This window comes from Trifolium pratense, linkage group LG2 (assembly GCF_020283565.1).
Source record: "Trifolium pratense cultivar HEN17-A07 linkage group LG2, ARS_RC_1.1, whole genome shotgun sequence".
NCBI classification, from domain to species: domain Eukaryota; kingdom Viridiplantae; phylum Streptophyta; class Magnoliopsida; order Fabales; family Fabaceae; genus Trifolium; species Trifolium pratense.
In genome coordinates this window covers 48,812,086-48,833,570 of record NC_060060.1, presented here as the reverse complement: position 1 = coordinate 48,833,570, position 21,485 = coordinate 48,812,086, and the positions used below count along the sequence as shown (strand labels likewise).

At 33.7% G+C, this 21,485-nt stretch overlaps 3 protein-coding genes and 1 long non-coding RNA gene across 20 annotated transcripts; 3 read left to right on the top strand and 1 right to left on the bottom strand.

The window, feature by feature from the left end:
* Positions 1-1,502: 1,502 nt before the first annotated feature.
* On the bottom strand, positions 1,503-3,038 carry LOC123907057 (putative cysteine-rich receptor-like protein kinase 23). The gene has a single exon (XM_045957145.1). The coding sequence runs from the start codon at positions 3,027-3,029 to the stop codon at positions 1,515-1,517; it is 1,515 nt and encodes a 504-aa protein (XP_045813101.1). The 5' UTR covers positions 3,030-3,038; the 3' UTR covers positions 1,503-1,514.
* Positions 3,039-3,495: 457 nt separating this feature from the next.
* LOC123907059 lies at positions 3,496-5,432 on the top strand. Of its 3 annotated transcripts, none has more exons than XR_006809148.1 (4): positions 3,496-3,737; positions 4,211-4,525; positions 4,603-4,893; positions 5,001-5,432. XR_006809148.1 is itself a non-coding variant. In XM_045957147.1 (3 exons), the coding sequence occupies exons 1-3, from the start codon at positions 3,694-3,696 to the stop codon at positions 4,790-4,792; spliced, it is 549 nt and encodes a 182-aa protein (XP_045813103.1). In that variant the 5' UTR covers positions 3,496-3,693; the 3' UTR covers positions 4,793-5,432. The 3 variants fall into 3 exon arrangements, 1 of the variants encoding a protein (XP_045813103.1); XR_006809147.1 differs by having other exon boundaries at positions 4,995-5,432; XM_045957147.1 differs by having other exon boundaries at positions 4,603-5,432.
* A 4,297-nt stretch (positions 5,433-9,729) lies between these two features.
* LOC123907055 (putative pentatricopeptide repeat-containing protein At1g12700, mitochondrial) lies at positions 9,730-15,105 on the top strand. 6 transcript variants are annotated; one of them, XR_006809146.1, is made up of 3 exons: positions 9,745-11,440; positions 11,791-11,966; positions 14,749-15,105. XR_006809146.1 is itself a non-coding variant. In XM_045957137.1 (2 exons), exon 1 carries the CDS (start codon positions 9,779-9,781, stop codon positions 11,426-11,428), a length of 1,650 nt encoding a protein of 549 aa, XP_045813093.1. In that variant the 5' UTR covers positions 9,730-9,778; the 3' UTR covers positions 11,429-11,440; positions 11,753-14,057. The 6 variants fall into 6 exon arrangements, 4 of the variants coding, with proteins under 4 accessions (XP_045813093.1, XP_045813097.1, XP_045813094.1 ...); XR_006809145.1 differs by having other exon boundaries at positions 11,753-11,966; positions 14,749-15,099; XM_045957137.1 differs by lacking the exon at positions 14,749-15,105 and having other exon boundaries at positions 9,730-11,440; positions 11,753-14,057.
* Positions 15,106-17,604: 2,499 nt separating this feature from the next.
* LOC123907046 lies at positions 17,605-21,447 on the top strand. Of its 10 annotated transcripts, none has more exons than XR_006809116.1 (9): positions 17,667-17,888; positions 17,964-19,351; positions 19,586-19,699; positions 19,840-19,900; positions 19,987-20,171; positions 20,420-20,457; positions 20,797-20,866; positions 20,973-21,087; positions 21,188-21,447. It is a non-coding gene; the product is annotated as an uncharacterized LOC123907046 (long non-coding RNA). The 10 variants fall into 10 exon arrangements; XR_006809119.1 differs by having other exon boundaries at positions 19,984-20,171; XR_006809118.1 differs by having other exon boundaries at positions 17,732-17,888; positions 17,964-17,998; positions 19,289-19,351; positions 19,987-20,457.
* The last annotated feature ends 38 nt before the right edge of the window (positions 21,448-21,485 follow it).

Genomic DNA, 21,485 nt, shown 5'->3' with positions numbered 1-21,485 from the left:
TTTAGATAGCTTAACTTTTGATGTTCCTTCATGAGCTTTTCTCAGAACTTCCCAGGCATGCTTAGCAGTAATACATCTCTTAACAAGCCTGAACATGTTTGCATCCACACCATTAAAAATAGCATACAAGGCTTTGGAGTTGCCAAGTGCCAGATCATCCTCATCTTTAGTCCATTCATCATTTGGCTTCTTGACATCAGTTTTATTGCCATCTTTGTCAAGAACCATTGGTGGTTCCCATCCACGTAACACAGCCTTCCATGTCCTGCTGTCAATTGATTTTATGAAAGCCTCCATTTTAGATTTCCAATAATCATAGTTTTCAGGACCTGTCAGTAAGGGGGGTTTAGACACTGACCCTCCTTCTTTATCCATTGTACCAGAAAGTACTCTCCCTGGAGCTCACCCAAAATAACAGAACAGGGTGCCTGCTCTGATGCCAATTGAAATTCTGGTATCACTAGAATGATGTTGCCTAAGATGTCCCAACAACTACTTTATGATTAATGTTGTTTCTTTTGTTGGCACATCTTATATAACATATAAAAACTGACAGAAAGTAAATAAATGACACAAGTAATTGTTAACCCAGTTCAGCCAACTGCCTACTCTGGGGGATACCAATCCAGGAAGGAAATCCACTAATAGCTCTAGTTACTAAGACCTCCAGCAAACCCTAGATTTACGCCTTACACTAAGACCTCCAGCAAACCCCTGGTTTACGTCTTATAACCTCGACACTACTCATGCAACTTCTGCCTAGGAACTCCTAGACATGAGATCCCATCTCACTTCCACTCACACAACACAACCTGTGTTGATTATACAATGTTAAGAATGATGTGGCGACAACTTGCCAAGACAACACTTCACTTTTGCTTAAAAGCTTCAAGTGAATCACACACGGTAAACTCCGTACTTCAAAGCTTAGGAGTAACCTTAAAATAACAAACTTACTTCTTAACTCGTGTTATAGAATCCACAAGCAAGAATTACAATCAAACAATAAAAGACTCAACAAAGACTCAATATGTGAACTAATATTTTTCAATGAGATACTTAGTCTTGAGCTTGGTCTTCGTATATATATTGCTCTAGCACGCTCCTCTTTCTTCATTACTGATAGGACGCTCCTTGTAGCTCATAAAAGGATGATCTGATACTTTTTCAATCTTCATTAAGGATATATCAAGACTTTCCAAAAGTGTTTAAAGGACTTTATGTGATAGGATAAGTCATCCAGCTATTCCATTAAGTTTGTCTTATCCTTAAAGCTCCTGATCAGATCAAATCTCCATTGAGCGTGCTCTTTAAGTGGATTTCCATAAATAGCAGATGCTCTCATAAATGCGCGAGATTTCCTTGAATAAAAAAAAAGAATGTTGTAACATGTTTTCCAACATCTTGTTAGTATATTTGTTTTAGCAAAATTAAGCCAATTCAAATATCCAACAGCTTCTTTCAATTTACCAACAATGCAAAATTGGTAGACGACCGAGCTTCTTTTGATGGATTCACCAACAAGAAAAAATTATAAAAATAAAATAAAATAAAATAAATCCTATTTGAGCAAAGAGTTCACCTGCTTCTTTTGATGGATTCCTAGACGACCGAGCTTCATCGCTCTCGATGTAAAATTGGAACAATTCAAATCTCATATTACAGTTAGGATATATAATTCTTCCACCAACACTTCCCAAGAATGACCATGGAATTTGTGTACTTATCATATCATTTAGACAAGAAATGCATTCCTGAGGAGACAAATATGGTGTACATTGTTCAAGAGTATATAAGGTTTGTATATCATTCAATTTTAATGAATTTATCATATATCTTTCATCACTATTCCCCGTCGCATTCGCAAGTTCAGATAACTGATTCGATAATGTACTAGTGAACAAGTTTTGGTCCGAGATGAAATGATTGGTGATGTTTATATCGCGGTACATAGGACTAGTTTCGGCGATGTTAGGGAAAAAATATTGACTTGAATAGCGAAGCAAGCAATGGCTATACCAAATTATACCCTCTGAGGATGAAAGACACATGGAGAATATTCGATCTTTTGCGTTTGTTACGCATTGAACACAAAGGCGAGAAGGGAGGTCACCTCGACACATGAAGAGTCCGTACACAATTTCGTCCATAATAACTCTATGATATAGTTTTCCGGCGGTGGCATTGGACACCAGATAAGAGAGAAGTAAGTTGAAATTTTTTGAAGTGATTGTATTGTGGTTACTAGAGCAATTATAGGAAAGATAAAATGGATCTTCTAAAAATCTTGAATCTTGTTTCGAAATCGAATCTTTTGTTTGAGGAGCAAGCTCATTTGGTGAAGGAACATTAATAGACCTATAAAAAGGATATAGTTCATACCTAACATTACAACTAGGATAAAGAAATCTACCACCTAGTTTTCCATCACAATGAATTTGAAGTTGTTTGATAGCACTACGCAGACAGGTTCCACAAACTTTCGACGATAAGTCTGACGTGCACTGAGCTAGACAATAAAGTGTCTGAAATTCGAAAACTCGTTCATTTGTTGCAAATTTCTTCTTGTCACTAGCTGCTTCATCGGCAGTTAGATTCATGGTCGAAAACAATAAAGGCGTGAAGCTTTTCGTGTTTGAGAAATTCGCGGTATTGCACATGTAAAAACCAGGCATCATATCAACAACCGAAAAGAATGAATCGTTAGAGTATCGAACCGTGCACTCGTTGTACCAAATCGACGCTTGTTTGGACAAAGAACACTCTGAGGATAGATGTTGGGTTGCATTACCTATGCATTCATGACAAAGTTGAGAATCCACATCACCCCTACACATGAACATTCCATAGATAGAATCTGAGGGATTTGTACCAATAATAGGGTTGTAGAATTCAGTGTTGCTGTTGGAATTGGTAAGGTCAGGGGAGCAAAATTTATTTAGAAAAAATGAAGAGTCTTGTGCCATGATAGTTGCAAAAGTAAGGAATCTAACAATGATGGAGAAAAAGAGAATTTTAGAGTAAGCCATGGATTTTTTTTCTTTCAATTGAATGTGTTTGATTTGAAATGATATATGTATTTAAATAAAGTTTATCGCAAAATTATACTACCTTCTTCCTTAAAATTAAGATTCTCTTAAAAAAATATTCTTAATTATTAATTATAAATTTTCAAGTTATTAATTACTTTTGGCTTAAATGCAGTTTTGTCCCCCCTGTTTTTCTTAATGCGGAATTTTACCCCCCCTGTTTTAAAATGCGGACTTTTACCCCCCTATTTTAATTTTTGTTGGATTTTGCCCCCCTTGTCATATTAGCTTATGTGGCAGCGCTTATGTGTAATATTTTTTTCCACATCATTAATAAAAAAAAATACATATGTTTCAAAAAAAAAAAAATACATATATTCTTTTGCAATTTTTTTTACGGTGCATCTTTTATTTTTTTATTTTTTTTTTGTTACAAATGGTGCATCTTTTAAGCCTACAAAATAGAATGAAAATCACAAATCCTAAAAGTAGAAAACCCTAAACGTAGAAACACAAACGTAGAAAAGGCAACAACTGTTCATCTTCTCATCTCTGCAACCACTGTCCTTCTCTTCTCACCTTCTCAAACACAACACCTTATCACCGTGTCGTCCTCACCATTCGCCGATTCTCCTCACATCTTCGGTGAAAATACAAGACGAAAATGGAGAATAACAAAGCCATCATTCAAGGTTCAAGTTCAATTAGGTATTTTTTTCTCTCCAATTTGTGGGTTTACTTTTGATTTTGAAATTTGTTTTTCGTAGAGTTCTGAATATTTAAAGGAAAAGTGGTCCTTCAATGTTTTTTTTCCATTGTCCTCCCCTCTAAACTCTCAATCAAACTGTTAGGAAGCAACTTTTTCACCATGAATGTGAGTGAGATAACTGTCAAATATAAATAAAATATGTAAACTTTTTTTAATTTTTTCAAATGATATATGGTTGGAAGACAATGGTATTTTGACTCTAGATATGAATTTCACTGTCGAAAGAATATGTTAACAGATGAAGATGATAACATCAAGCGCCTGATACTTTGCTCCTTGCCTATTGTTTTGTTCTACTATTGTTAACTTTGTTCCCTGCCTATGTGTGTGGGTGGTTGAGTTTTTAGGGGGATTTGGTTGTTGTCTTGTGTACTTATCCCTATATTTGGTTGTTGAATGCTTGTGAATGTAGGCAGAATGATGATGAGTTGGAGAATGAAGATAGTTATTATATTTCAAGTGACGAGGAAGACATATGTCCTATAATCCAAGAAAAACTTGAACAGACAAAGAGGGTAGCTGATAGATGGCAACCAACTTGGCATCATGATGATGATTTTGCCATATTTGGAGTGACAAATGGAACTGAAACATATATTGTGAATTTAATCCAAAAGACATGCACCTGTAGGAAATGGGATTTAACGGGTATCCCGTGTTGCCATGCTATTGCGTGCATATGGCACAACAAAAAAGAACCTGAAGATTTTGTTTCCTCGTATTATAGGTACTAATTTAGTTTGAATTCATATCATTAATGTTTTCCTTTTCTTAGTCTTATTGATGTGCACATTTTTTTTCCAGGAAGAGTACTTTCATGGCTACTTATTCTCACATCATTTTGCCAACAAATGGTCCCCAACTATGGCGTATATCAAAAACAATGGCAATCAATCCACCTGTTGTGAGAAGAGCTATCGGCCGCCCAAAAAAAAATAGAAACAAGGCTAATGATGAGAAAAAAATCCACCCCATGTATTGCCTAGTGATCTAAAAACAAAGACATGTAAAAAATGTCAAGTGATGGGTCATAACAAGAGGACGTGTGGAGGAAAGCGTGCTGCTGATAGATTGATTCCAAAAGGCGGAAATAAGGTGCTACTGGAAACTTATTTTTTATCTTATATTTCTATTTTTATCATGTAACTCTATTTTTTTACTTAATATTTGTTACTGAAAATATGTTTTGATGGAAGCAAAAGAAGGCAAACAAGTCTGGTACGCAAGGAACAAATTGTGCTAGTGGGTCTAGAGCTGGTGGGTCTAGTGCTGGTGGTTTTGGTGTACAAGGAAATGATGGGGCTGCAACTATTTTAACTCAAGGATCACAACCTCCTCCAACCCAAGATTCTCAAGCATAATATGTTTATTAATTATGCTTGTTTTTTGATTACGCAATTAGACATTAACTGTTGTTTCATGGTGATGTTGTTGCTCTTCATCGTATTGGAGCTGCTTCTGTTATAAAGATCTGCATAGTCAATTGATGCAAGAAGGGTTGTGTTATGTTTCAACTTATCTATTAATTTTGCTGTTTGTCGATCATATAATGGAGGATTTAGCTATTAGCAGGTTTTGGTATTTTTTGTTGTTGATGAACTAGGTTTTGGTATTTACTGTAATATTGCAGAGTACTTCTAGATGTGATTCTCACTAAAATAATCTGCATTTCTTGCATTTAATATAAGATAGATTTTTTGAGATGTAACTATGTTAATGGTTATCCAAGATTTTACTGGTTTAATTTAAATGCAGTTTTTTGGTTTTTTTACTCTATTTTACTTTTTTTTTTTTTTGTGATTTTTACTATTTTTTACTTATTATTGGAGATTTACTGAATTTTTATCTTTTTTGTTTATGCTATTTAAAGTGATTTTATTTATTTTTACTTTTTTCCATATTCATTTTGATATTTTTTGTCATTTTTAGAATTTTTTTAGTAATTTTTTCATTCAAAAGAAATAATAAGATGATATTTAATAATAAATAATTAATGATGTGGAAAAAAATATTACACATAAGCGCTGCCACATAAGCTAATATGATAAGGGGGGGCAAAATCCAACAAAAATTAAAATAGGGGGGGTAAAAGTCCGCATTTTAAAACAGGGGGGGTAAATTCCGCGTTAAGCAAAACAGGGGGGTCAAAACTGCATTTAAGCCATTACTTTTTTACAAGTATACTCCTAATTATAAAATAAATGAAGTTAAATAATTAAGACATTAACTCTTTTTTTTTTTTTCTTGAAGAATAAAATTGCAAATACAATATTATTGTTTCTATACCTATATTCATGAAACTTGCGATGTAGAAAGCTTTTCTTTTGGAGGAAGGAGAACTGCTTTCTCTATGTCCTCATCCTTGACGATTGACCTTATGATGGCTTTGGAAAATAAATGGTGTTCTCTCTGTTGGGAAAAACCGGCATAGAGAAAATAAAAGAACGCAATCAACAACACAAGAATATAACGTAGAAACTCCAAACCGGAGAAAAAACCACGGCCGTTGTCAAAACCGACAACCAGAGAATAAACACTATGTGAAAATTATTACAACACATAGACTTCACTCTCAACCACCCATGCCCCACTACACCCACACTCTCCAAAGTAAATATTTGAACTACATCTCAAATACTCTTAAACAAGAGCATAAGAGAAAAGCAAAAAGACACAAATATAAACTTAAAGTGTTTACAAGTGTTAATGCTTGGTGTAATTATAAACAAAGAACTTAGGTCCATTATATAGCTTTGATTTCCTCATTGCTTCACAATTCTAAGCGATGTGGGACTTTCAATAGCTATTTTTTAACCTCCTTCTTTTTCTTCATTAGCAATGTGGGACTTACATTGCAATCAACCCCAACAATCTCCACCTTGATTGTAATGGTCTTCAATCTTCATTGTCTACACCGACAATCATTATCTTCTGCTTCCATTGTCTATACCGACAATCATTGTCTTCACCAACAATCATAATTCTCATTGTCTATACCGACAAATTAAATTATCATACTCCACCATAAAAAGTACACTCCACTTGAAATTAAATCATCCCAAGAATTTTATTCACTTGGAACTAAACCATCCCAAGATTTTGCTTCACTTGGAACCAAGCTATCCTAAGAATTTCATCTCGAAACCTCGCTGAAAATTTATGGTGGAACTTCCATGTTGGCTTTCTCTGGAAGTTCATCAGCCATCGAGATAACCACGTACCTTGCATCAATGCCAACCAATGCCCGCACGCTATCATCACACACCTTAAATCCATGTCAACCGATGTCCATGTGTCACTTGAACAACTTCAAACATCTGTGAAACCACCTCAGGCCATTGTTAGGCTCCAACAATTCCAGTTTAGTTACATCACCTAGTAAACCTTGTTTCACTAGTCCAACTAAACTCATGTCACTAACAAGTACCCACCCGAAGATCCACAACTTAACCAAAACATGAGAATCACCACTAGTAACAGATGCATAACCAATAATAGTAGAACTATCTAACAAGTAATCTACCTACTATCTATGCATCAAAGTTCAAGAAAATACCTCGCACTGTGTTAAAAGAAACTCACCCATACCTTGAACCTTACAAGCTTTCCGTCACCAAGATGAACAACTCCACCTTCAACTAGCTCTAGGGATTCAAAAGTATTTCTTCTTCAAACACATGTGATAGGAGCTTCCAAAGTCCATGACTCAACACTCCACCGATTCTCAACTTCCACTAGCACCTCCGCATCCTCATAATAAGTTGTTGTTTCAGACGTAACTCGAGTATTCTTATCACCGCCTCTCCAGACTGATGTTGAGTATTATTACCACCGCCTCTCCAGGCTGATGTTGAGTATTATTACCACCGCCTCTCCAGGCTGACCTTGTGTAACCCAGATTACATCACCACATCCTTGACTTGATTTTCCACAAGCCAAACATCAATTTTCTCTAGTCTAAACTTCACAGCCGAACTCCCTCTCCTGGATCAAACCAAGAGCTCTGATACCAGTTGTTGGGAAAAACCGGCATAGAGAAAATAAAAGAACGCAATCAACAACACAAGAATATAACGTGGAAACTCCAAACCGGAGAAAAAACCACGGCGTTGTCAAAACTGACAACCAGAGAATAAACACTATGTGAAAATTATTACAACACATAGACTTCACTCTCAACCACCCCATGCCCCACTACACCCACACTCTCCAAAGTAAATATTTGAACTACATCTCAAATACTCTTAAACAAGAGCATAAGAGAAAAGCAAAAAGACACAAATATAAACTTAAAGTGTTTACAAATGTTAATGCTTGGTGTAATTATAAACAAAGAACTTAGGTCCATTATATAGCTTTGATTTCCTCCTTGCTTCACAATTCTAAGCGATGTGGGACTTTCAATAGCTATTTTTTAACCTCCTTCTTTTTCTTCATTAGCAATGTGGGACTTACATTGCAATCAACTCCAACACTCTTGAGAGCAGATTCTCTCCTGTTTATTTAATCTCCACCACACCACATGTTTTGTACTATTACAAGATAATTATTTACTTAAAAAATGAATCAATGGTCAGGATACAAAATTTATTCTCTCCAGTAAAAATTAAATTGGAGAGGATCAGCTCTCGTATTCTCTCTATCTCATAATAATCCCTTCGACCTTTTACGTAGGATTTTTTGACGAAAAATACGGATATTAAAAAAAAGTTGATTGAGCAATAAATTTATCTAGAATATGTATTATTTTTAAAAACGTAAATATTTTAGATAAATTAAGACATTTTTTTAAATAGTCAGTTATCCTCTAAATAATGTTTTAATAGAGTCGTGTTAACTAGTGCTCTTAAGGTATTAGTTAAGGAACAAATTAAGAAAACAAATATAACAACCTTCTATTAAAAAAAATATGTATTTTTTAAGAGAAAATAAACCAAAAACCATCGCCGGAGGTTATGAAAGCGCGTGGAGGCTTGGACCTTCGGAGCCGACAAGGAATTTTGTGCCACCTAACAATATTTTGTCCACTTTAAAAGATAGAATATTAAAGAAACTAAGATTGAAATTAAACAAGTCTACAATGCGAGACAAAAATATAAAAAATTTCATTAGAGGATATAAAAAATTTCATTAAAGGTATAAAGGCTTCAAATGCAACAACTATTGAAAAGTTTGAATCTCACTCAAGTCTACAACTGTTCAAAATATTTTTGGGTACGTCCGAAAATTGTGACATTGACTATTTCAAATAGTGATAATCACTATCTCAAACAACGATATTTTATGGACAATTTATGTTATGCATCTTGGCCACTCAATATTTTTGGATGTGTATGGATGTTCTTTGCTTAATTAGGTCGAATTTTTTATTGATTTTTAAAATGGATTCAAACCGAATTAAACAACATTAATATTAATATATATTAATACGTATTTATCTTTTTATTAATATGATATACTCCTGCATTAACCTATTATTTGTTGGTTATTAATTTTTTTTATGCCAAATGCATTCATAAGTACTTTAAGTTTCGCATTGGTAAAATTTACATCTTTTTTTATGTTTTTAGGTAATAAATATGTTTTAAAGTTTTTTATTTAACAATTAAGTCGTTTTAAGTTTTTAACTTGTGTTCACTGTTAGCCTTCTTCCAATTATTCTCATTTTCAGGTGAACCTCAATTGTCTATGCATCATGGGTCACATGAGATTGAGTTTAAATTCATCATGGTCAACGTCAAAATTAACGATCATAACAATGTTTTTATAAATATAAGATTAACCGGAAGAATAACAGGGTGAGGCGGGTAACTCAATTTGTTAACCGCTTTTCCATCGTAAATGTCACCATCTTTAAACTCCTAAAGTTTTTTCATTAAAAAAAAAAAAAAAAAATTAGGTATTAGTCACGGATTCAATCCTTATGCATTTGAAATTCAATTTCATTTTAGAACAGTGATTCACTACAATCAGAACAACAATGTCTTGTTCAATGTTTATGAGGTATGTTCCTGTTTCTCTTTTCATTCCTAAGTTCAGTCCTTTCCAATTTCCAAACCCTACTTTTCTTCATTCTTTTATCTACTCATCCTCAACTCAATTTGATGATATAGATGCCATTTCTTTGTTCAATCACTTACTCCATAAGAATCCAACCCCACCCACCATTGAATTTGGAAGGATTTTAGGTTCCATTGTCAAGGCTAAGCATTTCCACACTGCTATTTCACTTACTCAACAAATGGAATTTAGGAATATTAAACCTGACTTTGTAACTTCCAACCTCTTGATCAATTGTTTCTGTCAATTGGGTCATATCAATTTTGCTTTTTCTGTATTGACCCGGATTCTCAAGAGGGGTTTTAACCCGAATGCCATAACTTTGAATACACTCATCAAGGGTCTTTGCCTCAAAGGTGAGATCCATAAAGCATTGAACTTTCATGACAACGTGGTAGCACAGGGATTTCAGTTGAATCAAGTTAGTTACGGGACCTTAATCAATGGGTTATGTAAAGTAGGAGAAACAAGTGCAGCCTTGCAGTTGTTGAGACGAGTTGATGGGAAACTGGTTCGACCTAATGTGGTAATGTACAATGCAATTATTGACAGTATGTGCAAAGATAAACTTGTTGATGATGCTTTTGATTTATATTCTGAAATGGTCGCTAAGAGAATTTATCCTAATGTTGTCACCTATAGTACTTTAATTAGTGGCATTTGCATTGTCGGTAAATTGAAAGAAGCAATTGATTTGTTTAATAAAATGATATTGGAAAACATCAACCCTAATGTGTTTACCTTCAATATATTGGTTGATGCATTTTGTAAGGAAGGAAAAGTGAAAGAAGCTAACAATGTGTTTGCTATGATGATGAGAAAAGGTGTTAAACCTGATGTTATTACTTATAGCTCGTTAATGGATGGATATTGCTTAGTTAAAGAAATGAACAAGGCCAACCGTACATTCAACACCATGGCACAATGTGGAGTGACTCCAAATGTTCACAGCTATAGTATTATGATTAATGGATTTTGTAAAGTTAAAATGGTGGATGAAGCCTTAAATCTCTTCAAAGAAATGCGTTGTAGAAACATTATTCCTAATGTAGTAACTTACAATTCCCTTATTGATGGTTTGGGCAAATCAGGGAGAATCTCACATGCTTTGAAGCTTGTCGATGAGATGCATGATAGAGGTCAACCACCTGATATAGTTACCTACAATTCTATATTTGATGCTTTATGCAAAAACCATCATGTTGAAAAGGCAATTGCATTATTAACAAAAGTTAAGGACGAGGGCATTCAACCAAATATGAACACATATACTATTCTTATTCACGGATTGTGTAAAGTTGGAAGAGTAGAGGACGCGAGAAATGTTTTTGAAGATCTTTCAGTCAAAGGCTACAATCTACATGTTTATACATATACTGTTATGGTCCAAGGGTTTTGCGACAAGGGCTTGTTTGATGAAGCGTTGGCCTTGCTATCAAAAATGAAAGACAATAGTTGCATTCCAGACGCTGTAACTTATGAAATAATTATCCATTCTCTGTTTCGTAAAGGTGAAAATGATAAAGCAGAGAAATTTCTACGTGAAATGATCGCAAGAGGTCTACTGTAAGATTGAAACTAGGTAAGGCGGTTCTTTTGTTACACATTGTTATTTTCATTCTATATTTCAAGTTTACGTAGTTTACTTGCTAATTGAGAAACACACTTTTGTTACACATTGTAGATTGGAATACTTATACTGCTGCATAATAATTTTAATTTTACAAAGCTTAACTGTTTTAGACCGGAGTTGTACACACAACAAGCACAAGCATGACACTTATATTTCTGTGTAATGAGTAACTAAGTCCCCATTTGAGATGCATAGTCAGTATATTTACATATGTCTTAAAGATAAGTATTGAGAGTTTGACAGGTCATGAATTTTTTACAGGGAACACAGCTTATTGATTAGCTCTTGAATACTTGTAGGAAGCATGAGTCTAGGAACACAGCTTATTGATTAGATCTGGCTACAACAACTTTGATATCTTTTATATCAGGAATTAGTAATGTTGTAAAAGAGAAACTTTTGGCTACTCTGGAAAGTGAATTGGAACTGGGGGTTTAAGTGAAACTTCGACTTTGTGTTTTCGACCTTTTGCATGGTAACTGACTAACTGTATTGATCACTTGTCCTTTATATGAATTAGTTTACTGACCCAAAGTTATATGGTGTTTTGGTTAACTGTGTGAATTAAAATCTTTGCATTGTATGTAGTTGTAATATCCCATAAATTTAGTAAATGAGAAATACTCATGTATTAGTATAACCTTATATTAGGATAGGAATTTAACCAAGGATAGATTAGTAAACCCATAAAATTAGTAAGGGCAAAGTAAAAATTTCTAGAAGTGTTAACTTATTACCAATTAAGTAACCTAAATTGAGTTGTAATGCACTAGTGGCATAGAGGAATTAGCTAGAAGCTTAAGAGTGAGATGTATTTAGTGAGATAAGTGTATATAAAAAATTATTGTATGAGTTTTGGAGAAGAATATATATAAATAAATAAATAAACTATAAAATCTAAGGATAAAACAAAGCTTTCTCTCTAGAAACATACACACGTAAGTCTTCTTCTCTCCCTTTGCTATGGCATCGCCGAACAAAGAACAACACACAATCTTAGGGCCAAAATTTTTCACTGTGATTCTCATTTCTCATAAGTAGTAGAAAATTCTTAGATTTGAAAAGTAAGGATCAATGTTTACAAGAATTGCTCAAGTCTTTTCAGTAGTAGAATGATAGGATTATTTGGTCTTCCACCGCGTTGTAATAAAATATGAAGAACATGGGATTATGTGTGAAGTGGTAATGTAGATTCTAGGTTGATGAGATAGTTTTTATGTATACTTTGTTGATAGTTAACCAACACTTAGACGTGGCTCTGATTCCCTAATCGTTTAGGGATACGTAGGACCAGGGATCCTCCCTCTCGAGCTATAATTTTAGTAACTCTACATTTTAAATAAGTGTATTTGTTATAGTGTATAGGTTATATAGCTAGTGTATTAGGCTTGCACGGGCTGAATATATGATGAGTTAGTGTTAGCCTGTGCGCCGGTCATGATCTGAGATTGGGTCGTGACAGTAGTTTTTATAAACTAATTATTCTGGTTTTTATCGGTGCAATTGAATTTACAGCTAGATAATGTCTGAACTTAAAATCGAATCTATTTGGACTGGAATTCGGTATATGTTACAAAACGTTCGTAATGTTTGTTGAATTTGAGTCTCTAACCTTCTTTTTTCTTTGTAATACCTGTACTTCTGCATAATAATAATAATTATAATCTTACAAAACTTAACTGTTTTAGAATGATAAACTTAAGATTTAATTGCCAAGACTTGAATTGTACACAACAGGTACAAGCTTGGCGCTTAAGTGATGCAAGCTGATAATTACTTAAATTGTTCTTGTGGCTACATTAAATTATTGTGTAATGTGTATTTTAGAACCTTAAAGAGAAGTATTGAAAACTTTCAAAGTGTTTGGTTACTAGGAACAAGGCTTAGAGTTTAGAACTTGAATGATTTGTAGAAAGCAAGCATGATTCTGTTTTCTATATAATTACTGATTTTTCAGTTTTGGATGAGTATTTATCCTTAATTTTGGTATATATTATTTATGGAAGGCCAAATGCATTCAGAGGTCCTTTAAGTTTTACGTTTGTAACAGATATGTCCTTTAAATTTTGTAGGTAACAAATAGGTCCTTTAAGTTTCTAATTTATTGCACCGTTACCGTTCAATTTATTCTCCGTTACAAAACGCTGAAGTAACTTAGCGAGATGGTAGTGAACACTACGTTTTGGCTTCCAAATAACAAGAAGCAGTGTTTTAGTGCCATCTTACTAAGTTAACGGTTATGTCAGCGCTTTTGTAACGGGGGCTGGAAGTGTAACGATGCAATAAATTATAAACTTAAAAGGACCTATTTGTTACCTAAAAAACTTAAAGGACCTATTTGTTACTTAATAAACTTAAATGACCACCCACTTGGGGTGGTCTAGTGGTGTTGGCTTTGGACCTATTCTCCTGATGTTTTCACTTATAGTACTTTAATTAGTGGTTTTTGCATTGTCGGTAAATTGAAAGAAGCAATTGATTTGTTTAACAAAATGGTTCTGGAAAACATCAACCCGAATATGTATACCTTTAATATACTGGTTGATGCTTTTCTAAACGCTGCAAACTTATGAAATAATTATCTGTTCTCTGTTTAATAAAGATGAAAATGATAAGGCAGAGAAACTTCTACGTGAAATTGTCGCGAAAGGTCTACTGTAAGATTGAAACTAGGTAAAATGGTTCTTTTGTTACACATTGTTATTTTGATTTTATATTTCAATTTTTTGGCATCATATTTTTTTCTTGTAGTTTCCTTGCCAATTAAGAAACAAACTTTGAGGGGAAGTGAATGAAAATATTTGTTACGGTTTTCCTGGAAATATTGTCGGGTTAGGATTTTACAAATTGTACTACACTTGCTCTAGCCAATCTCTTATTCTTAATAGAAAATGAGAATACACGTGAAATCTGATGGTCTAATGGATATCCAGGTTGATAGGTAGAAGTTAAATAATAATTAGGTTTCCTATACATTTATTAGTTAGTTGATGTTGATCCTCATTGTGTATATATATGGGATCAATCAAGTGTAAGAAGTAACTAGTTTTGTGAGTAATGCAAGTTTTCTGTTTTTGTGCTCAACGCGCGCCTAAATTCTGTGCCCAGCTTCTATGTTTTGCGCCTATTATTCTCTTGTCTGAGCCTATTCTCCAGATTTCACAGTTTTTCGTCTTAGTTATGTACAATTGGATGCTGCTCAAAATATTTGTTTTCTTTTATACAGTTTTTCGTCTTAATGATGTCAATGTTTGCAGATATATATTGGACTGAAAAAGTAGAGAAACAACTGAATCTACCAACCTTAACAAAGAAATAGAGGGATCTAACAGCAACAGACAGAGAGCTTGAGCAACATGTTTTGTGCCATTGATCACTAATCTGTTTGGTTGGGGGATTTTTGAAGGGGAGTGGATATATAATATTTTAAATGAAGTGTATTTGATTCAATTTTTTAGGAGGGGAGGGAATCAAAATTCCTCATAGGGCAATTTCTGGTTCCCCAAATTGGAGGATGTTAAAAAATAATTTAGGCTTAACTACACATTTGGTCCTTTACGTTTATTTTAGGTTTCAATTTGGTCCCTTACGTTTAAAAAGTATCAATTTGGTCCCTTACGTTTATTTTATGTTTCAAGTTAGTCCTTTCCGTTAGTTTTGTCACTAACACCGTTTGAACAGTACACGTGTCAGCGTGTCCAAGTGCCACGTGTCAGTCCACATATGCAAATTGACTGCCACATGTGACAAAATTGACGGAAAGGACTAACTTGAAACCTAAAATAAACGTAAGGGACCAAATTGATACTTTTTAAACGTAAGGGACCAAATTGAAACCTAAAATAAACGTAAGGGACCAAATGTATAGTTAAGCCAATAATTTATTATATGGACAAACTTTTTTGCATTTAATTTTTTTTTGTTAAAATCCTAAATTATCCCTTGTTAGAATATTAGTAAAAGTTTAAATTTTCTCTTGTTTGTTCTAGTGGTTACTGCTGCTGCTGTTATAGTTGCTGCATGTTTTTAATATAAGAATGGTTTTATGTATTGTTTCAACAAATTACCTTTCCCAATACAATTAAAGAAAATACTAACTTGTATTAAGAAGGTTAATGCAACGGTGGACCACCTTTACAAATGGTCCATCGTGGACAAGTGATCTACCGAATATAAATTTTGCGAAATTCATTGTTGGATTGAAAGTTACTTTCAATCAAATGGTGGATTTTGTAAAATTAGTATTCGTTATAATGTTATTCATGACTGGTCCACCATGGACCAATTGATGAAGTGGTCCATATTAGAATTTACTAGTTAAGAAACTAAATAAAGTAAAAGACTCTTGAAATTTGTGTAATATACTTTTTAAAAGTATAAAGAATACTCTTTTAAAAACAAAGTTTTTTTTTGTTTCCGTAACTGAGGGTCCTGAGTATTAGTGACTATTAGTTAGTATCACCTTAAAATTCTCATATCTCAATTGTTTGAGAGTTTCTGTTTACCCCCAAAATTCCAAAAATGTTCTAGTTTTGGAACTCCAATATTGAGAAGAATTTTTTTTTTTTTAGAAAAACAAACACCGAGAATCGCTTGGGGTGGTATTAGACCATTATCAGATCACATTTGTTCCAGCTGAAGTAGAAGAAAATCTCTTCAAATGGGCGTGTGTTGCGATCGCTTTGATAGGTGTAGTAGAAATATGATAGGGTAGCAGTCGATTACTTGAGTTGGACAAAAATAATTAGCACGTGGTTGATCTTTCAAGTATTCATTTGAATATTTTTTGGGTTTTATTTAAAGAAATAAATTTTTTGGATTTTGATATTAAATTTTCTGGGATTTTTAATATCAAGATAATGAAGGCTATGAAAATGGTGATGAAAATGATGAAGGAGAAGGTGAAAAAGGATGAAGAAATGTAAAATAAAATTGGATGTTGGTGGTTGGTTCACTATTAGATACCATAGATTTACAAGATCTCGTGAGTTAGATTTTGAGAAAAAGATCAAATGGTTGAATTTTTTTTTTTTTTTAGGTCTATGGCTATGGTGAACCATTTATAATGTTGATGCATTTTATACATGATAGAGACCAAAATGACTAACAAAGAGATGGTTAAACGTCCTAAAAGGAACGGAAAATTTTATAAAAATGGGGAGTGTCAGGCCTTACTTCTTGGTATCTCTTTGCAGGCTCAGCTTCCAAATAGGTGGCTTTGGTTGCATGATCCTGATCATGGTTACTCTGTTCGCGGCGCTTATCAGCTTTTGACGTCTCATGACTCGGTTATTTTGGATGCTAGTTTTGATCTTATTTGGCACAAACAGGTACCCCTGAATGTCTCTATTTTTGCGTGGCGTTTATTGCGGGATCGGCTTCCCACTAAAGCCAACCTGGTTACTCGAGGCATCTTATCCTCTACAGCTATATCTTGTGTTTTTGGATGTGGAGAGGTCGAGTCGGCCCATCACTTGTTCATTTCATGTACTACTTTTGGCTCTCTCTGGGAATTGGTTCGCTCTTGGATTGACATTCCTATGGTGGACTATAGTACTTTGTGTGATCATTTGTCCAGTTCACTTCTTCACCAGGTGGTTCTTGAGCACGACAATATTTTATGCAACTTATTTGGCTAGCTTGTGTTTGAGTTATGTGGACGGAAAGAAATCATAGACTATTCAGTGGCTCAACAAGTACTCTTCCTCAATTGTTGGATAAGATCAAACTGTTTTCCTATAGGTGGTTGAAGTCGACGAGTGTGACTTTAGTCTCAAACTACCATAGCTGGTGGTCTAATCCTTTATTTTGTTTGGGCCTTGTATGATCTGTTTATGGTTTTTTTCCTTGACTCTTTGTAATTATTTATAGTCGATTTTTGTACACCTTGTACTAGGTAGACTATTTTATTAATATAAATCTCATTTTGACTTGTTAAAAAAAAATAGTTACGAACTAAAACACTATTCAGCCCAAAAAAAAAACCATTAAATTTTGCATGTGTACTCAAGGGCCTTTGGCCTTGAAAGCCTCACCGAGTTGGAAATTTTTTTTTCCTACCCCAACAATCTTCACTTTACCCCAACAATCCTATTTGAAATGACAAATATCACTACAAGAAAAAAGGAGAACAGCGACTATCAAATAGCAACGGTTCTAGGCAAACTGCTGCCGCTGTTTGCGTTTTTTGTTTTTTTTTTTTTTTGTTTTTGACGAACAACTGTTCTTTTCTCTCAATTATCTATTATCACTTTCCCTTATTTATGTTTTTTTCACTCTTTACGTTAAACTCTCAGAAGAAGCACTCTTTCTCCATAGTTCAAAGACGTCGTAGTTCCGAATCTTCTAATCCACAGTTGTTGTGCCTCTCGTCGCCACCGTAGCTGTTCTTCAACAGGTTTCAGTTTCACCGCTCTCTCTTCCTCTCTCTCTCTCTCTCGCTGAATCTTTCTCGATCTCCTCTTTTTTTTAGGTACTCTCCTCTTTCGATCTATCAGAACGGACCAGGTTATCATCTCCGATTACTCTCTTGTTAATTTGTTGTTAACTTGATTATGCTGATTTTGAATGATGATAATTTGTTAATTTCTTGGATTCTTCACAGTTTGATTTTAGGGTTTTTGAGTTTATTGGTTTAATTTCTTGGATTCTTTTACAGTTTAATTATCAGGGTTTTGATATTTTGTTAATTCTCTTGGATTTCATATCTTTGAATTAAAGCCTCAAATGAAAAATTAAACCTTTCAAAACCTTCCCAAACTCTATCACTCAGAATCTGGATTTGGTTACATACCAATTTATTAGTTTGATTTGTTATGTTTGTGGATTGTTGTTTATTTTTGAAATTTTCTATAAGCATTTGGCATAAACAGTTGCTAGACTATTTGGGACATGTTTAAAAGGGTTTTAATATATGGTTTTAGTCTAATAGTAGATCTCTTAAACTGATATTTTTTCTGATATAGTTATCACTTTGTAATTACATTAATATATGGCCTGGTGCTATTATTCATCATTGAATTCATCTATGATTGGGCTAAACAAGAAGCAATTGCAAACATCACTTTAAACTAAGCAAGGGATGGCTGTACATATATTTCATTCCCCTTTTCCTAACATTGGAAAATACATACTCTTAGTAATTAGGAAGGGATGGCTGTACATATAGATTCGTTAATATTGAATCAATTGAAATAAGTGGTATAGATACTTTCGAGACCCTTCTCTATTCCCCCTAACAGTGTGTGTTGGTGTGTGAGGGATATTTATATCATGTCAAACTAAGGTCAATTAGGATTTAGTCATGCGAATAACAAAATCACTAGTTCTTTTTTTTTGTCCGGATATAGTAATCAACAGATTCCAATATAATAATCCTTACCTCTTTGAAAGGACTTGATCACAAACAGGGCATGCTCCATCATTGCTTAACATTTCATTGGCATCTTTAGTGCATGTTAACTATGTTAAGGAAACCATAACTATGTGAATAACTACCTGAATAACATAACAAATAGGAGTAGCTACCTAATTTGATATGAACTATACTGATTTTATTTTGAAGTTAAGGAACTCAAGGGCAAAATTGAGAAAAATGCATCTGAGTTTAGGCTAATATTTCTGTGGGAAGAAATTAAATTGTCCACTTAATGATAAGTTGGATCTATAATTTGAGTAGTCATTACAACCAAGTCATTACAGCTCCTCCATCAACTGATGGGCCTACACCAGCTACTAACCAACCTATATCACCTCCAAGTAATGAACCTGAAAACAACGATGAATCTCAATTTGCAGTCAACAATCCATCAAACAAGCCAAAGAAAAAGTCCATGACATATTGGACGATTGATGTAAGAGGTATGTAGTTTCTTTTCTTAGGAGAAAATGAGAATGCAATTTTTTTTTAATCTGTGAGGTATTAGAATGCATGGCCTGAATTGCTTGAACTATGAATACTTGAAGTATCTGTACATGTATAAATTATGAATAGAAACAAATATTTAAGTGATAATTATTGTTTTCATATTATCCCTAAACACCTATATTATCCCTAAACACATGTATCTGAATGGTATAAATTATGCAATGTAGAACCACCATTTGAGTTCTACGCCATGCAGGTAGCTTCAGAAGCCATTTATAGTTGCACGCACAACTGAATTGGAGACGGATGCTTATATTGCATTAGATGAACTTACTTCCAAGGTAAATATATAATTGAATTCGTTAATTTTTTTTTTCTTGTGAGTCCTCTTGTCCTGGCCAATACTCTTTAGAATAAGCTAAAAAATAAGAACTTCATTATAAGTGGTTAACGCAAGCAAGTTTTTCTTTCTCTCCTTCAGTTCAGATATCTTACGAGTTATGAGTTATGAGTTATTCTTCACATAATTGAGGCTCTTGCAGGTATACTTAAAAATCATATGTGGTTGTTGGTTTTTAAAAATTACTACTATTGTAATTCCTATAGTTATATTGTTCTCTTTTAGCAGATAACAGCAGCCTGGAGGAGCTTAACCTTGCTGATAATTCTGTTCCGACTGAACTTTCTGCTCTACAATGTGATTTACCATCTAAAAGCTGCTCACAGAACCAGGAAGATAAACTTGATACTATGAAAGTGGATGATAATCAAGAGGCATTTTGCTCTCTAAATACTTTGGACGAACAACTGGAAGTTGCGTGTTATGGTCATGCAATTAGTTTTGAAATTTCAATTAGTCTTGTGAAGTTTTTGATCTGACATGCTATTTCTTATGAAATATGTTATTGCTAGGTTACTTATGCATATTCATTTGCTAGTTTGCTTATGAAGGGTTTTAACTGACATTGCTAGTTTGCTTAAACACCATCATCAATTAGTGTCTATCTATAGAACATTTAAATATATTCTCATGCTTATTGTTTTTATTGTTTGTTTTGCAGAAATGCCTAGACCAAGGAGTGAATTGATAAACAATGAGGTAAACAATTCAAATCTTCATGATAAATTTCATTTAGAAATTGTTTCATTTTCTTATATAATTTTGACATTAAATTTGAAATTTATTTCCCATGGCCTGTTTCATTTTTGTTATACTACTCATTTATATGTTATGGTTATAAGTACGTGCTCAGCCTAGCTCTCAATGTTACACATTTTATTTTTCTTATTGTTTTGGTTATAAGTCAGTTTCATGTTTGTTCTCTTAGTGGTTATTTTTCTTATTGTGTCAATGTTAGTTTTTTCTTTTAGTCGTCTAGTTTTTTCTTAGTATTGATCCATGGACTGCAATGTTAATGATCTGTTTTGAACTATGCAGTAGACATCTGTTTTCAATTTCGACATTCGATAAAGGCTGTTTTTCATTTCTTCAATTTTAGTATTATTACGTAAGAACCTGAGATTTAAATTAACATTTACTAGGTTCAAATATCTTCGTGTCATTGAGCATATTGAACTCATTTTACCAATTTCTGTTTCTTTATCTGCTTGAAGGGTGGGAGGCTTGGAGTTCACCAATATAATGTAGAACTTATTCTCTTGACATGGTTCAGGCAAAGGCACATGGTGCTAATGTAGTGGAAGTTGCCTATCCTTATTGTTTATCATGGTGAGGTTTCAAAAGTTGTAATTTAATTTTTGAGCTTTATGATTATAGTCGAGTTTCTATGATTATCCTTGATGGTTGTTTCTACTTTATTTAATTGAAGGCCAAATTGTGAAGGTGGTTTACATGACGACGATGTGCACGTACGCACGGTTGCAAGCGTTAAAGCTTGCTTTGGAATTGGGGCTATTTTTTTATAGAATTGGATCTCAAGGTATACCAACAGTAATTCAAGTGTGAAATTAGATGATCTGTATAGTTGATTTTCTATATTGCTTTAGTGTGTTAACTCAAAGCAACTTTGATGTAAACTTGTGAGTATCGTTTTCTACATGAATTGTGAGAATCAATTACTTGATATGATATATTTAGTAAAATAATGTGTGTTTAGATTTTGTTAT